We start from the raw sequence: 17,287 nt of genomic DNA, 5'->3' as shown, positions 1-17,287 counted from the left end.
AACCATGCTAAGTTTGTGGGCACAAGCAATATGTTATGTTATGTTAAATTATCTGTATTTGTATAGTGCAGAACTCATCTGGGATGGAATCCTGGTGCTGAAGCAGGAATTGTATGGGCGGAGCCAGGGTCAGGGCTAGGTAAAAGCTAGGGCTTCAGTTACTTGCAGAATTCTGGAACTGAGGAGGTGCCCTGATTTGTAGGGGCATGTCGTTTTAGGCTTTAGGAGTGAAGCAGTGGAAGGCACGACCACCGGATCTAGTTCTGTGACTGAGGGAGTGGGTAGGGGGGGGGCTGTAGTGGTGCTAGTAGGAGACTGGATGAGCACATGTGTCCGGTAGGGTTGTGGAAGTTTATGCAGTTGTTGAGATATGTGGGGCCAATGTTGTGTAAGGCTTTGTATGTGTGTGTGAAGAATTTGAAAAGTGCGTGTTTGTGGATTGGCGACAGTGGAGTTCTTTGAGATCATGGTGATATGAGTGCTGGGTGGGAAGTTGAGGGTAAGCCTGGGTTTTGTATGGTCTGGAGTTTTCTGGTCAGTCAACATTGAGTTTGGAATAGAGTGCATCGCCGTAGTCCGGCTTGGGTGTGATCAGGATTTGTGTGACGATTCTGCATGTATTAATGGGGAGTTGTTTGAAGATCTTCTTGGGCATCTTGAGTGTGCGGAAGCAGGAGACGAAATCTGTTCACTTGGATGCTCATGGTGAGTTGGTTATCGATTTACTATTCTGAGGTTCTTTGTGGGGTGATTGTTAGGAGGCGTGTGGGTTCGATTTCGGCAGGTCATCAGGTAGAGTTCCAGAGTGAGCTGCCTTTGCCAAAGATTACTACTTCCGCCTTGTCTGTGCTGAACTTGAGACAGTTGTCTGAAGCTCAATAACTCATGTCAGTAGTTGAAACTCTTGTCAGCCACTGAAGACCATAGCAGGTCACGGCAGAACCCCATCCAAAAATCGGTGATTTGAGAGTAAAAGAGGATCCCCCAGAGTCAGGATGAGCGAAAAAGCTGACAGCAGGACACCCATAATCAGCCATCCAAAACAACGACGTGAAAGAAGAAAAAGAAAATGTAATAAAAGAAGTTCAATTTATGTGACAAGATGGATCCTTGGAGCTTAGGAAACTTCTTAAGTCAAGCATATGGCCCTCACTCTGTGTTTCCATTGCGCTCTGCTCTTTCACTAGCTCCCCGGCCAAACACCTTCTAGACATGATTGGTCAGCGCCAAGATGCTCCGTGGAGTGTAAGTCGCGCTTTACAAAAATAAAATTACATTACATTACATTACATTACATTACATTACATTACATTACTCCCACAACTCTTGCCAGCTGTTTGAGCCCTCAATAGCTCTCTGTGCTCCATTGAGTTTGGTGATGTTAGCCTCTGCACTACAGTCCACACACTATGCTTGGCACTTCTGCTTGTGGTTTAAACTCACTGCAGCATCTTTGTAGAGCAAAGGAGATAGAAACTAGGGTCAGCCAGAGCTAGATTACATTGATTCACCGGCACAAGACCTGGGTGCACTGAAACATGATCAGACTATACAACAGCTACTGCTGCCATCTGCACTCAAAGGGGAGGGCTCCTGTGGAGTGCTGCCTGGCAAGTGAGCTTCTCCCCTCAACCTCACTCATGACACCACTAATGACATTGCAGATGACGTCCTACGGCATTACTGATGATATTTCAGATCATGCCATTAATGAGATGAGATGCACAGCTGTCCCAGAATTTATACTTCCCTCAGGCACGTTATACTCCCATGATACAGAGAAAAATGGACAAGCACTTGGGAACTGAATTTTAATAATGAAATTTTATGAGTGTTTTACAGAGATAAAACGGACATATTGTTTATTCTCTTTTAATTTTGTTTTTGTTTATATATGTATTTTATTGTTACGGTTTTAATTGACTAAACAATAAACATTTACTTACTTACTTACTTACTTACATACATTTTCAGTTGCTGCTCATTGATCAGATCTTTCTGAATTTTAGACTCTGTGAGTGTTTTGCAGATTTTGCTTTGGGCAAGGTGGAAAAATTATTCCCTCGTCCAACCAGGTTCGTCTGGTTATCAAGATATCTGAGAAATGAAGCCCTTCAAAGGCTGTCTGACAACTTTTTGTAATACAAATATTTCAAAGACTAATGAGAAAAGTTTCACAAAACCACAAAAGGCCCTAGTCTGACTAAAGTGCTAGTGTTATGCCCAGTTTGCTGCAGTCCAGTTCAACTGTTTTTGCTGTAGCAGAGAGAAAAAGTCCCATGACGCTAAAGTGGAAAATAGTTCTATTTTTATTCTCTCTTTGACATCCCCTCCCAGAACGGATCAGCATGAACTTTGATTTGTCAAAATGTTGCTGGATTAACTAAGCAATCCCCAATTTAATTCAAACTCATCGCAAGGCACCAAAGTTATCAGTAAATGAAAGAAACTTTTTAATTCATATTTTCCATCAGTGCTATCAACGAGCCAAGATTGCAATCAGAAAGTTCCGGTTTTGCTTAACTTTTACGAACTGACAATTCAGGAGCATCTTTACCATTACGACTGACAAAAAAGCCCCCCAGAAAAGCCCCAGAGATTAAAAATAAAATGGTAATAAAGTACATTTATTACCATTTTATTTTTCACCAACCCGGTCCTAACCGAGTGTCACGATGGGTGCTGGGCCATTGCTGCAGCATGGAGCAGTGGTGGGCTCGCCTTTCACTTAAGTTTCAAGTGAGCTTGACTCTTTGGGCGGCCATCTTGCGATGGCCAGCCAGACATGCACATTTTAAACCTCTCTAACCCAGCTGTCTTAGACACTCTTCCTAGTTGCCATCTGCAGCTGCTGTAGCTGATCAAACAGTGAGTAATGATGAAGTCCTTTAGAGTGTTTTGGTGATGGAATTATCTAAATGTGCTTAGATACTATTTAGCTGAAGGGAAGGAAATCCGACTGAATCTAGGCCTCTGCTAGATAAAATCTATGATATATTGTCTATATATATATATATATATATATATATATATATATATATATATATATATATATATATATATATATATATGTGTATCTATATATATATTTATGTGCTCCTGGGCGGTGCAGCACAATTAAGAAACTCACCTGTGGGAGGAGGAGTCGAGAGACTGCTGTTAAAGGGAGTGGTCTCTGGAGCCCACGAATTTTCACTTGCCTGTGGGACCGGCACTGATGACGGCCATTCCGGCCAGAAACGCGTCTGCCACAGCGTTTCACAGACTACAGGAGTGCATGTACATTAAGCCAAATAAATCCTTCATTGGAGCCCGGAGCATGTGTCCCGCTGATTTCTTCTGGAGGTCAGCTTTGGTGGTTATATATATATATATATACACATACATTAAGCCCCTCAATATTTTGTGTACAATATTAATGTGAATGATATTCTCGTACTCGATATTCAAGAGTATAATCACAAGGTGGGTAATGCTTTGAATAACTGATCCTTCAGAGGGGCGATGGCACACTCAAGAGAAGTAGATAGTTCCTACGTCCCTCAATTAAAATAGTCCATGAAACGGTTCTTTGACCATATAGAAAGGTATAGTGATCTTGAACAGCTGTTATTGGTTTGTGAACACTTCTTGGTTTGCAGATCTGCCCACTCATGATATTTTATGTGATCAATTGTGGCCCACAACGAACTACAGGATCCAGTCACAAACTTGAAACAAGCATTTGCAATGCAATAGGTCTCGCATTAGGAATGTTTGAGCTATTGGTATTGTAAATGACAAATGTTTTATGTATGTGTTGGTTTTGAAAATAGCGAAAATAATAGCTTTGTCATTTACAATGCCAATAGTTATAACTTTCGCAAATGTGACACCTATAGCATTTGTAATGCAATATGTGTTGTATTTAAGTGACGTCAGGGCCGGCTCTAGGCATGTGCAAGCTGTGCACCTGCACAGGGCCACCAAACCCCAGGGGCCACCACACCAATATATATCCTTAATGTATTAATCCTCTGAGGATGGATACATATTTGCATGGTGGCCCCTGGCAGGGATTTGGCGGCCTCCGGCTCTGTTCCACTTCTAAACACCCTGACCCCCTCCCCTCTTTACTGGCCTGCGGCTTCCGCCCCGCCCGGACCCCCCCTTCCCGGGCCCCCTACCTATGCTCCTTGCCCAGGGCTACCATGAGCCTAGAGCCGGCCCTGGTGACTTACATGTATTGTTATTACAAATAACAATGGCTTTTATTTTTTGGGAATATTTAATACTTAAATAAAAGTTATTGTAATTTATAATGGCAATAGCTTAAACTTTTGTAAATAACTTTTGTGAAGATTATGTTCAGTGTATTTTATTGTGATGAAAATCCAAGAACAGAAGTGAAATATTAACATCTTTTTGTGACTTTTGTAATAAACCTTGAAACATTGAGAGAACATATTTGAACCAGTGATGCTGTGGTGGTGCTCAGTGAAGCTGTTGTTGCGCTGAGTGATGCTGTGATTGCGCTGAGTGATGCTATGGTTGCGCTGAATGATGCTGTGGTTGCGCTGAGTGATGCTGTGGTTGCGCTGAGTGGTTGTGCTGAGTGATGCTGTGGTGACGCTGGGTGACGCTGTGGTGGCGCTGAGTGATGCATTCCTGGCCCTGAGTGATGATGTGGTTTTGCTGAGTGATACTGTGGTGGTGCTGAGTGATGCTGTGGTGATGCTGAGTGATGCTGTGGTGGTGCTGAGTGATGCTGTGGTGGTGCTGAGTGATGCTGTGGTGGTGCTGTGGTGGTGCTGAGTGATGCATTCCTGGCCCTGAGTGATGATGTGGTTTTGCTGAGTGATGCTATGGTGGCGCTGAGTGATGCTGTGGTGGCGCTGAGTGATGCTGTGGTGGTACTGAGTGATGCTGTGGTGGTGCTGAGTGATGCTGTGGTGGTGCTGTGGTGGTGCTGAGTGATGCTGTGGTGGTGCTGAGTGATGCTGTGGTGGTGCTGAGTGATCCTGTGGTGGTGCTGAGTTATCCTGTGGTGGTGTTGAGTGATGCATTCTTGGCCCTGAGTGATGAAGTGGTGTTGCTGAGTGATGCTGTGGTGTTGCTGAGTGATTCTGTGGTGGTGCTGAGTTGGTGATGAGTGATGCTGTGGTGTTGCCGAGTGATGCTGTGGTGTTGCTGAGTGAAGATGTGGTGTTGCTGAATGATGTTGAGGTGGTGCTGAGTGATGCTGTGGTGGTGTAGAGTGATGCTGTGGTGGTGTAGAGTGATGCTGTGGTGGTGCTGAGTGATGCTGTGGTGGTGCTGAGTGATGCTGTTGTGCTGCTGAGTGATGCCGTGGTGCTGCTGAGTGATGCATTCTTGGCCCTGAGTGATGATGTGGTGTTGCTGAGTGATACTGTGGTGTTGCTGATTGATACTGTTGTAGTGCTGAGTGATGCTGTGGTGACGCTGAGTGATGCTGTGGTGACGCTGAGTGATGCTGTGGTGGCGCTGAGTGATGCTGTGGTGGCGCTGAGTGATGATGTGGTGACGCTGAGTGATGCAGTGGTGGTGCTGAGTGATGCTGTGGTGGTGCTGAGTAATGCTGTGGTGGTGCCGAGTGATGCTGTGGTGTTGCCGAGTGATGCTGTGGTGTTGCTGACTGAAGATGTGGTGTTGCTGAGTGATGCTGAGGTGGTGCTGAGTGATGCTGTGGTGGTGCTGAGTAATGCTGTGGTGGTGCTGAGTGATGCTATGGTTGCGCTGAATGATGCTGTGTGATGCTGTGGTGGTGCTGAGTGATGCTGGGGTGGTGCTGAGTGATGCTGTGGTGGTGTTGAGTGATCCTGTTTTGGTGCTGAGTGATGCTGTGGTGGTGCTGAGTGATCCTGTGGTGGTGCTGAGTGATCCTGTGGTGTGTTGAGTGATGCATTCCTGGCCCTGAGTGTTGCTGTGGTGTTGCTGAGTGTTGCTGTGGTGTTGCTAAGTGATGCTGTGGTGGCCCTGATCGATATTGTTGTGTGCTGAGTAATGCTTTGGTGGTGCTGAGTGATGCTGTGGTGGTGCTGTTTGGGCGTAGATATTGCCCAACCCCTCGCTGTTAAAGAAATATTCGAAGGTCAGACTGAATTTGTGGTAAGGGACATATATCATAAACTGTGTGGACAGAGTGCGAAATCAGTATAATGTAATATATATAGAAGTACTGAGGTCAGAGATAGAGAATGAAACCGCAAGGTAAGAGTGTCTGTGTAGGGGCAATTAAAAAAATATGCGACAAAGACAGAGCTAGTTAGTATTTGAGGAGAGCAATGGAATAGAAAGACACCCAGAAGGAGGAGTCAGAGTCAAAAACCACTTTATTCGATTTTGTTAAAAATCATAAAAGCATACTACAGCAATTAAAAAAACAATCCAATTACAGTAAAAAATATTTCATACAGTACAATACAATTAAAAACAATAAAACAATCAGATTAAAATGGACTCATCATGTGCAAAAAAGCTATCATCATGTGCAAAAAAGCAATATATACCACGTTCTTCTCTGACCCCACTACTGAGTTTGTAATTTCCTCTTCCTAATCCGCACAGCGGCAACGAGGTAATTTGCTACACTAAACATTACCAAGGGTGAATCAAGCATTTGTAAAAACAGAAGAGCAGGTTTTGCTTGCGTAAATGCTTTCTCTTTCAACAACGGTAACAAATACTTTTGCCTAGGTACATGATAAAAAGGGCAGAATAACATAAGGTGCATATTATCTTGTGTGGTAAAATTATCGCATTTGCATACAGGCGCATCCTCAGGCTTAAACCATCCCTGTCTGTCACAGAGTACCAAATAAATCTGGTTGAATCTAAACTTAACCAGGAGCCACCTGTGGAACGGAATGTTGACTAAGACAAGATATGGTTGGATAGCTACACAAGTGATTGTCATATAATGTGCTCTGACCATGGGTTTTGTTAACTGGACTTGTTCTCTCTCCAAAGACTTAAGTTTATGAAAGTTTTCCTTGACCCAAGCTAGATCTGCTTTTCTTAGGTCAAGCGGGGAGGAGAAAATCTCCGGGCGTCCAAGTTCTACAGAGCACTTGTGAATGTACGCCAGCCAAGGAATGTCTTTGTATTTGTCAAGTTTTAAACAATCCATCAGAATTTTGTGGTTGAGGCCTAAATTTTCATTTATCCAGATTCTTATCCACAAAAGAATGGGTGCCATAGAGAGGATATCAGTGATGTATCCTACTCCAAGCTCCTGATGGACAGAAAAGGTGGCTGTTGATAAAGGGAGTCCTAATATTGAACAGAAGAACTTATTTACCTCTGTTTGGATGGTTTCAGTTTTTACATATCCCCATATCCCAGCTCCGTACCTAGCTATAGCCAGTGATTTTGCCCTATACAAAGCTAGCAGTGCACCACTTGGTTTCCCCCCAAGTCTCTTTGAGAAGCTCAGAATAGCATTAACAGAGCTCCTTACTGCTTTGGTCTTTGCTGTTATCTGCGGGATCCAACTGCCCTTGATATCAAAAATGACACCGAGGTAAGTGAAAACTTTAACGTTAGTAATCACTTCCCCTTTACAGTAAAAAGATCTAGTGTTATTTTTTGCTGCCCCAAAAACCATAACATGAGATTTGGCGTTATTAACCACAAGGTCAAGGGAAGACATAAAATCACTGAATGCATTAAGAAGTCTCTGGAGGCCCAGATGTGTCCTAGCTATTAGAGCGGCGTCATCCGCGTACAGGAGCACTGGGATTTGAGAGTCTCCTGCACGTGGTGTGTCCACGGATGCAGCCAGCAAATTTTTTTCCTGAGAGTTTATGTATAAAGTGAACAGCATAGGGGCAAGGATGCACCCTTGCCGCACACCCCTGCCAGATTTAAACCATGCTGTACGATGTCCCTCTTGATCCATTCTGATGGAAGCCTTTAAATCCTTGTGGAGTTCAGCCAAGAAGTGGACCAAAGGAGGATCCAATCCCATTTTTAATAACATGCCCCACAGCTTAGCTCTATTCACTAAATCGAACGCTGTGGACAGGTCCATATAAGCAACAAAAATTGCCCCCTTTTTTGCCTTAGTATATTTGGAAATTATCATATGCAGGTTCAGGCATTGGTCCTCAGTCCCTCTACCTGACCGGAATCCATACTGGGCATTGGACAAAATATCATCCTCTAATGTCCACTTATTAATTTTTGCCAACAGTACTTTGCCCAGGATCTTCATAGAGGAATCCAGCAAGGATATAGGGCGGTAGCATTTAGGGTCACTTCTTACTCCTTTTTTAAAAATTGGCACAATGATTGAACATGCCCAGGTGTTAGGGAATCCCCCTTTAAGTACATGGTTAAAAACATTTGTAAGTATAGTTGCCCACATCTCTGGATTTGATTTGTATAAGTCCAGAGGGACGCCGTCGGGTCCCGAGGCTTTATTCTTAGCGGACCCAATTATCGCGACCTTGACTTCATTTTCAGTAAAAACTACCATGGATTGCATATCAAAGTAGGGAGGTATACAAAAAGTTTCATAGACTTGATTGCTTCCATAGATAACTGAAAAATGATTAAGCCACTCTTGTTCTGGTATATTTGCCTCCAGATCTGTGTTACCTGTTTGGGCAAATATAGGGCTATTTATTATGGACCAAAATTTTGAGCTGTGTCTCAGGGTGGTTGAGTCCATTAAAGCGTCCCAGGCTTCTTCTTTTACTGCTTTTTTACGTATCTTTACCACCTCAGCATATTTTTTCCTTAGCTGCGCTACCACTGACTTGTTTCTAGGGGAAAGTTTTAGCGCTGCTATCAATGCGGAGTGAGCTTTAGAACAAGAGTGGTCGAACCAACCGGAGACTGGGGCAGGACCCCTTTTGGGACTAAGTGTAAGTTCTTCTTTCACCCTCGAGCAAATAGCCTCAAAGGCAGCAATAGTCTCTTTATCCCCCCTGGCAGGGTCCCTGCAGGTCTGAATTTCCGCCATCATCTCTTGTTCAACAAGATACGAAAAGTCTTCTGGACAAACTTTGCTCCATTTTAATCGCCTCCCCTGGTCTTTGCTCTTTACATGCCTCACAGAAGTGGCCAACATAACCCCCTTGAGTAGTCCAAGCGACCCATCCAAAGTTAGGCACACCGGATTGTGGTCACTGAATCCACTTTCAATAGCATTATAGAAGTGCACATAGCGGAGTAGCCCTGGGGACACAAAGATATAATCAATAATAGACTCACTGCCCCTTGCATTATATGTAACCACCCGGTCCTTTGGGTCAGAAAAGCCAGGTTCATACAAATCATTTGCTGATAACAAAAGTTCCATTGCTATGCCCTTTGGACTATGCTCAAAGTGGGGAGGAGTCCTGAGATCAGGCCCATTGAAATCTTTAATCTGGCAATATGATTCGCACAAGTGAACATTAAAATCACCCATTAAAATAATTTGTACAAAAGTGGTTTGTTTTGACATATAATCAGTTATAAATGAACTTAAACTCTCTAAAACAAAATTTTGGGGACTGCCGTGCAGGGAGTTATAGCAATTAATAAGTACTATCTTGTTTTTATCTGGGTGGCGGATCTCTAAAAACTGAAAATAGTGTGAGGAACCTGGAATTTCCCTCACACTCCCAGCTATTTTAAGAGACACCAAAAACATCAGGCCACCTATGTCTCTACCCACAGAGGTACACTGTGCTTTAACAAAGAATGAGGAGTAACCATCCAGCCAGAAGGAATTATCCCTTGCCCATGTCTCCTGCATAGCCACTATATCGTATTCTTTTAGCTTACCCAACCAGATTGGGTCATTCTGTTTGGCGCGTAAGCCCGCAATGTTCCAGGACAAAATCTTCGCTCTTCTAATGCCCCCCTCCGTTAACGCCTCCCCTTCATTAAATGCAACATTACAGGAAGTGGGGGTGTAAACAATGTTACAAGGAGTAGGGATTTTAATGGGGTCAACCTGGCCATTCACTGGCAGTTTTATTTGCTTAGGCTCTAGTCAGTCCATATCTTCGTGGTTAACGAGAGCAGCAAATCTATTTGTGAGTGGCAGGTTTTCTGCATGTGTGTGTATTGCAGAAGTGGCTACACCACCGCCCCCTGATTTCTTAGTCGCCCATTCAGTCCCTTGCGAAGGGAGATTTTGTTTGCCATAAAGCCTGTTGGTGTTATTTGGCTGTGGCCAAACATACCTACCGCCAGTTGGGCTGTGTGGAGGTGGGTAGAAAAAACCTAATGGCATGGCACGCACACCCTTGCCTAATGGGTCTAGAGGGGAAGCATTCCAAAAGAGGCGGCTTGTGACATCCCGGGATTTAAAATTAACTATAACACAGTCACCAGCCACACACTTTTTAGTTCTGCCAACCCAGTTAACCCTTCTGCACATCAAAATATTGGCAGCAATATCACTTTCACCCGTGCAGTTTGCATTGCACCATTTTTCCGTAAGGTTCCGCAGGGTTTCCTGATGTTCTACCACCCCCGCATCTAATTTGGGAACATTAACCAGTACAGCTACAAAAGGTGTTGCATCGGGGGGTAGGTGCACTGGAGGTGTCCTGCCCATCCGCTCTCCCGGTGAACCTAATGGCTTTTCCAGTAGAACACGGTTAGGCACTGTTTGTGGCAGGGGCGTATATCTCCCATTAACAACTTTCCCTTTAGCGGGCACAGATATTTCTACCGGTGTATTAATTACTGGGATACTCGGTGGATCAATTTCTATTGGTACTAAAGCCGGGGCCTGGCTAAGCAAGAAATCATTTATGTTCACATTTGTTCAGCAAATTTTTAACACAGTCCTTTAGCGTCTCAGTAATGTCCGTTGCAATCTGGATTAAGGCGGATTCTAGCCTATCAGAAAAAAGTTTTTCCAAAAGCAACGTAAGACCCTCCTCGGTGATATGTGGAGCTCCTTGTCCCCCAGATTGACAGTTGGCCGTGTGTTCCTTCCCTCCCATCGCCTCGATGTTAGGAGGAATAACAGGTATGACAGTAATAGGAAGTTCGGGGGAGGGCAAAACTGTGGGAGTCTGTGCCAAGTTCGTCCAGCATGGTTCAATTATGACCCTCGGCTCCAGTGGAACACAACTAATGGGCGAGGAAGTTGTAGTTGTAGTACTAATGCTTCCAGCTGTGTTTTCCAAGCCCAGGGCACGTTCAGACACAGCAATCTGAGTGGATAGCTCGTCCACTTTGGAAGTCAGATAAGTAATTATGCTGGTCGTGTATTTTGGAACCTTGGCCTTGGCTTCTCCGGTCAATGAAGTAACAAGTTTGCGCTTACCCATGATGTTAATGATGTGGCCCGTCCCGTCCCTGGTCGTCCTTGGACGGCCTTAGACGGCCCGCCCTCTGCCCGGGCTCCGCCCGGCGTCGCCCGCGCGCGTCCCGCGACGCGGGAGGAAGGGCTTCCTGATGTATGCCTCCCGGCGGAAGTCCCAGCTGGCAGGCAGGCGGCGTCCCCGCAGAGCAGGAGCAGGGGACGCTGGGAATGTAGTTTGCCCAGCCGGCGGCCGCGAGTGGATTTGCGGCGTCAGGGGCAGGGACGGCGTGGAAGGCAGGGAAGGCTGCAGTCCTGGCCTCGCAGCAATGACCCCCGTAGACAGCAGGTGAGGTCCCCGCTCTGCCGAAGGAAGGGCTTCCTGATGTATGCCTCCCGGCGGAAGTCCCAGCTGGCAGGCAGGCGGCGTCCCCGCAGAGCAGGAGCAGGGGACGCTGGGGATTGTAGTTTGCCCAGCTGGCGGCCGCGAGTGGATTTCGCGGCGTCAGGGGCAGGGACGGCGTGGAAGGCAGGGAAGGCTGCAGTCCTGGTCTCGCAGCAATGACCCCTGTAGACAGCAGGTGAGGTCCCCGCTCTGCCGAAGGAAGGGCTTCCTGATGTATGCCTCCCGGCGGAAGTCCCAGCTGGCAGGCAGGCGGCGTCCCCGCAGAGCAGGAGCAGGGGACGCTGGGGATTGTAGTTTGCCCAGCCGGCGGCCGCGAGTGGATTTGCGGCGTCAGGGGCAGGGACGGCGTGGAAGGCAGGGAAGGCTGCAGTCCTGGTCTCGCAGCAATGACCCCCGTAGACAGCAGGTGAGGTCCCCCAGAAGGAGGAGAAATGTTGACAGAGAAAAGAGAAGAGCGAACGAGTGCTTGTACAGTGGTAGTACAGCACAAGGGTAGATTTCATTTACCAGGGCTTCGAGTTGTATGTTGCTGTGATGGAGTAAGGTTACCATGCACATAAATAATAAAGGTATCTTCCCGTGCGCTGAACAATAATTCAAGATAAATTAATGGTAGATTTCGACAGAGGAGCCCAGACTCTCAGAAACATAGGCTGGGGAGGAAGAGCTGATGTTAGACGCAGGTCTGCTGATGCTGCATGGAGCGCAGCCAGATGGAGGAGGACGGGCACAAAACTGATAAGTTGTGGGGCTTTATTTTATGTTCAGAAATGTATAACATAACACGTTTACCTCCCCCCGTTTTTTTAAATAGAGTAACCATGATTAAAGTTTGGCTTTAAAATTAACATTTTTGTAAAAATGCATCCTATGTAGGCTGGAGAAGAAACAATACAAACAAAAGCACGTCATTTAAAGCACCATGTGCAAAGTATGCCCCAGGCGGAAACAAAGAAAACACTGTACTTTAACTCACACATTCCTGAATACATGCGTGGGGGGAGCGAACGGAAATAAACAGAAAATAAATTAAAATCTGCAGAGGCGGTTTACGCTGCTTATCAGCTGCTGTAGGGGAGGAGGGAAGGGGGGCAAGTTGGAGGCCGGCACTGCGGCTCATCACTGTAGCTGTTAGAGGCGCATCAAATGGGCAGGCTGTTTGCCGCGAAAGTGAAAAAAATGTGGGGCCGTGAAAGTCTGATGCGTGCGACAAATGGTAGCCTGGGGCGAGGCGTGGGGGCGAGGTAGGGGGAGCAGGGGAGCAATCGGGAGTGGGAGGGAATGAGCAGGCCAAGCGCACGCCTGGCGAAGCTTTACGCTTCAGGAGACAACCTGCATTGGGAGGAATCCAGCTTGGAATCCTCTTGGTCAGAGAGAGTTTGTTTCAACTACATTACTCTCATCTATCCCTGCGGGATAGAATAGCCGAGACCTAAAAAAAAGCAAGGAGTACAAATCTAAAAATATCAATTGAAAAAGCTTGCCTTAAGAAACATTATGACTGAGCCGCACAAACTATTGAAATTCGATTGTTATAATACTTGCGACCATTTGAACCACAACACACGTGCACAGTCAAATGATCTCAGAAACTGGCATCGATTTGAGATGCTTTAAGTTGGAGGTAGACGGTCAAGTGTTTTTAGTTATTAAGTCTCATACATAACATCATTGAGTGTACCTTTTTTCCCTGATTTATTTAAGATTTGTAATCATACACTTTTCTGTGAATTTATATTTGTATCCAGCTCATTCATAAAGTATGTGGCACTGTTGAAAAGAAATATGGGGTCCTTTAGGAACTTGTTTTTAAGATTGTGTGCCCTGAATCAGGGTCAAATACAGAAACAAAAAAAATAGTGCGCAAGAATGTTTTTTATAGTTTTTTGTCATAAACCATTGATTTGCCAATGATGTGATTGAAATGTTACAAATCTGTGTGTGAAAGAAAAATCCTTTTTTATTCTTACTAGTCGAAAGAGGATTCAGTGCACAACATGAGCCATTCTAAGGGACTGCCTGGGTTACCACCTCTACCTTCAAGCGCCACTCAAGAGCCTTCTGAATTATATCAGGTAGGTGAAAACTTGGAATCAAAGTTTGGCCATGATTGCTGATAGAGCAGTTCATGATCGTTGTTCCTATGCCATTTTATAACATATTTCCCCACCCCCTTTAGTGTTTGTGAACAGTTTCCTTGTTGTAACCCAAATGTATTTTGTAGGTAGCACAGCTGTCAAACAGACCTATTGCAATCAGTAGACATAGAGTGCACATTTGAGTCTGCCCTATTAACCATTGGCTTTCTTTGACCAGCCTCTTTCAGCCTCTGGATTGAGACTTTGTCTTGGCTCATCCTAATTGGGCGTTTGTAATTTACCTAAGTTGGCTTAAAGTGGCTGTTTCAGTGTATCCTTCTGCTTTCACTGAAGTGCATACAAGCGCTGCCTTAGGGATCACTTCACTTAACAAGTGCAGAACTCTTTTACACTCTTGCTGGCTCCCTCCCTTGTGTCTCAAACTAACATGGTGATGCATCATGCGTTAGGACATTAAACCTTGACCTTTTGGCTTTGCCAAGGATTGTTTAAAATGCACACTGGTTCATGGCTGACATTGTATTTTTTTCTATTTTTCTTGTTTTGTTTTGTTTTGATAACATGCTCTAGTTTCTACATAAGTCATGCTTAACCCCTTCCATGCTGGTGACGAACCCCAGCCGTCATGCACTACAGTGCTCGTGTGCTGATGACGGCTGGGGTTCGTCATGGCCCGCCCGTGTTCTGCCGGCGGCCGCACACGGGGAAAATCGCGGCCGCACGGAAGGGGTTAAGACGCAAAACCTAACCATCTCAAAGAAAATACATAGACTTGCAAACGTAAAGGAGCATAATGAAGGTCTAATATGATTTTTCTGAAGGGCTGCAATGTAAACATTTACTTTGGTGTGTTCCAAAGACGCGGCGCAGTGACAGAACATATACAATCATTCATTAATCTGTGAATGAGCGAACCAGTTGAGCTTCATATCAATCATTAGGAATCAGAACATATTCATCCAATAAAGAAATCTAAATTATTTACAGCAGTGTGTTAATATTTTGAATTGTGTTCAATATGACGCGAGTCCACTAATGCAGTTAGTGCACCTCAGTGAAGATGCTGTGTGTCTTTTGAACTTGTTGTGCCCCAGCAACAGGACCATTGAACGCTGGTGCTCTGCAGGCTAAATGTCACTTTACGGAAACTCCACAAATATTTTAATAGGAATAAGTAATGGCTTATGGTATTTAAAAACACACTCTGCTGAGTGAGATTGTACGCAAGATCAAAGTAGAAAGTCTCCATATGAACAATGTCAAGTGAATATTGTCACCCTATGTAACCAGACCTCGATAATGCCAAAAAAAGCTTGTTTGGCTTACTTTATTAAGTTAACTTGAAAAACAATTTTGCATTGCCTGTTCACACCGAACATTTCTGTATACTTTTGGGGCTCGTGTTTGGGGTAATATTTATTGCATCCAATGAAATCAGATATTGCTGGGTAAGAATTCATCATGTGTTATCAAGTCAAGTCAAGTCAAGTCAATACCACTTTATTCGATTAATTAAAATCATACAAAGTACACATAAACATACAAAAATTCCATTCATTGTGCTGTTTAAAAACGTCATAAAAACTTCTTTTTTTTATCATGTGTTATCAATAGCACCAGTTTGTTCTGGATAATGGGGACTGAGGTGTAGGGTTTAGTGCTTACCACACCAAAATCCACTAATCCAGGCAAATTGGCGGCCTTTTCCCCTCCAGTACATTTTGTTAGGTTTGCGGGAGTGTGGTGTTAACCTCCACACTCATAATTCACATATATGCGGTAACAGTAGTTATTCCACATGCTGGAATTATGCGGGCCACTCGTAACGAGGGCGTGTGGGTTTTTTTCGAGTCCTTTTAATTCTGTGGTTTCATGTCTCTAGTAAACGACCTATCCTGAGACGGAGAAACTTATTCCATAACTAGAGAAATGCTGAAACTAGCTGCAGTTTCAAATACTTCGACAGATTAATTTTGCACAATCAGAATGTGTTTATGCTATTCTGATTAGCTTCTGGACAGTCAACAAATGACCTGTGGCCTGCCCTTACCCCCCTAAGCTATTGTGAGGTCAGCGTGCAGCCACTACTCAAACAGTTTTCTGTCTTTGGGCTGGGACTCCACCCCTTGTTTTAGTCCCCACACAAAGTTGATCTTGACATTTTTCCATAACAAACTTGTTGTATATTGATTCTTCTTGTAATATGGCTGACAATAGTCATTAGCCCTTCCTTAGTGTTCTTACCTTCTCAGCCTCCCAGAATACCTGTGTGTGTTCTAACCTGGGCCCGAGTGTTCTACTTGTGTCAGTTGATGGTCTGGTCAGCTGGCGAGGTTTGTACTCAATCAATCAATCAATCTATTTGTAGAGCGCGCTATTTACCCGTGAGGGTGTCAAGGCGATGAGGGGGGGAGGTGCGGGGGGGGAGTGGTGGAAGCTTTGCTACTGTTCGAAGAGCCAGGTCTTGAGGAGTCTTCTGGCGAGTAGGTCTTCGGTCTGCCGTAGGTGGGTAGGAAGGGTGTTCCAGGCCTTGGCGGCGAGGCAGGAGAAGGATCTGCTGCCTGAGGTTGTTCGATGGATGCGGGGGACGGCGGGGGCTGGCAGAGCGGAGCTGGCGGCGAGGGATGTGGAAGCTGAGACTGCTGTTCAGGTAGGCTGATCCGGCGTTGTGGAATACTTTGTGTGCGTGGGTGAGGAGTTTGAAGGTGATCCGCTTGTCGACGGGGAGCCAGTGTAGGATTCTCAGGGGGGGGTGATGTGGCTGCGGCTGGGGACGTTGATGATCAGTCGTGCGGAGGCATTTTGGATGCGCTGTAGTCGTCGTAGGTGTTTGGCTGGGATTCCGGCGTAGAGTGCGTTGCCATAGTCCAGCCTGCTGCTGACGAGGGCCTGTGTCACCATTCTTCTTGTTTCGGTCGGGATCCACTTGTAGATCCTGCGGAGCATGCGGAGGGTGTTGTAGCAGGAGGAGGAGACGGCGTTGACCTGTTTGGACATGGAGAGGGAGGAGTCGAGGATGAATCCAAGATTGCATGCGTGGTCGGTGGGTGGCGGTGCTGTCCCCAGAGTGGTTGGCCAGCTGGAATCGTCCCAGGCTGAGGGGTTGGGTCCGAGGATGAGGACCTCCGTCTTGTCCGAGTTCAAATTCAGATGGATGGCTGCTCCTCATCCAGTCGGCGATGGCCTTCATTCCGTCGTGGATGTTGGTTTTGGCGGTGCGTGGGTCCTTGGTGAGGGAGAGAATGAGCTGAGTGTCGTCAGCGTAGGAGATGATGTTGAGTTTGTGGTGGCGGGCCACTTGTGCAAGGGGGGCCATGTAGATGTTGAACAGCGTCGGGCTGAGGGAGGAGCCCTGGGGGACGCCGCAGATGATGTTGGTGGCTTCGGATCGGAAAGGTGGGAGGCGGACGCTCTGGGATCTGTCGGAGAGGAAGGATGTGGTCCAGTCGAGGGCCTTCTCTTAGATACCGTCTTCTTGGAGGCGTGTTTTTAGAGTGCGATTGCAGACCGTGTCGAAGGCGGCCGAAA

General features: G+C 45.7%; 1 protein-coding gene across 1 annotated transcript in view; it reads left to right on the top strand.

The window, feature by feature from the left end:
• DNAH3 (dynein axonemal heavy chain 3) overlaps positions 1 to 17,287 on the top strand; it is a 614,138-nt gene that overhangs the window by 15,658 nt on the left and 581,193 nt on the right. The window contains exon 2 of the mRNA XM_086940811.1: positions 13,634 to 13,735. Coding sequence (XP_086796937.1) covers positions 13,634 to 13,735 — 102 coding nt within the window. The remainder of the gene's footprint in view (positions 1 to 13,633; positions 13,736 to 17,287) is intronic.

The sequence above is a fragment of the Lissotriton vulgaris genome, chromosome 10 (genome assembly GCF_964263255.1).
Source record: "Lissotriton vulgaris chromosome 10, aLisVul1.2, whole genome shotgun sequence".
Taxonomy (NCBI): Eukaryota; Metazoa; Chordata; class Amphibia; order Caudata; family Salamandridae; genus Lissotriton; species Lissotriton vulgaris.
This window is presented reverse-complemented; position numbering and strand designations above follow the sequence as displayed.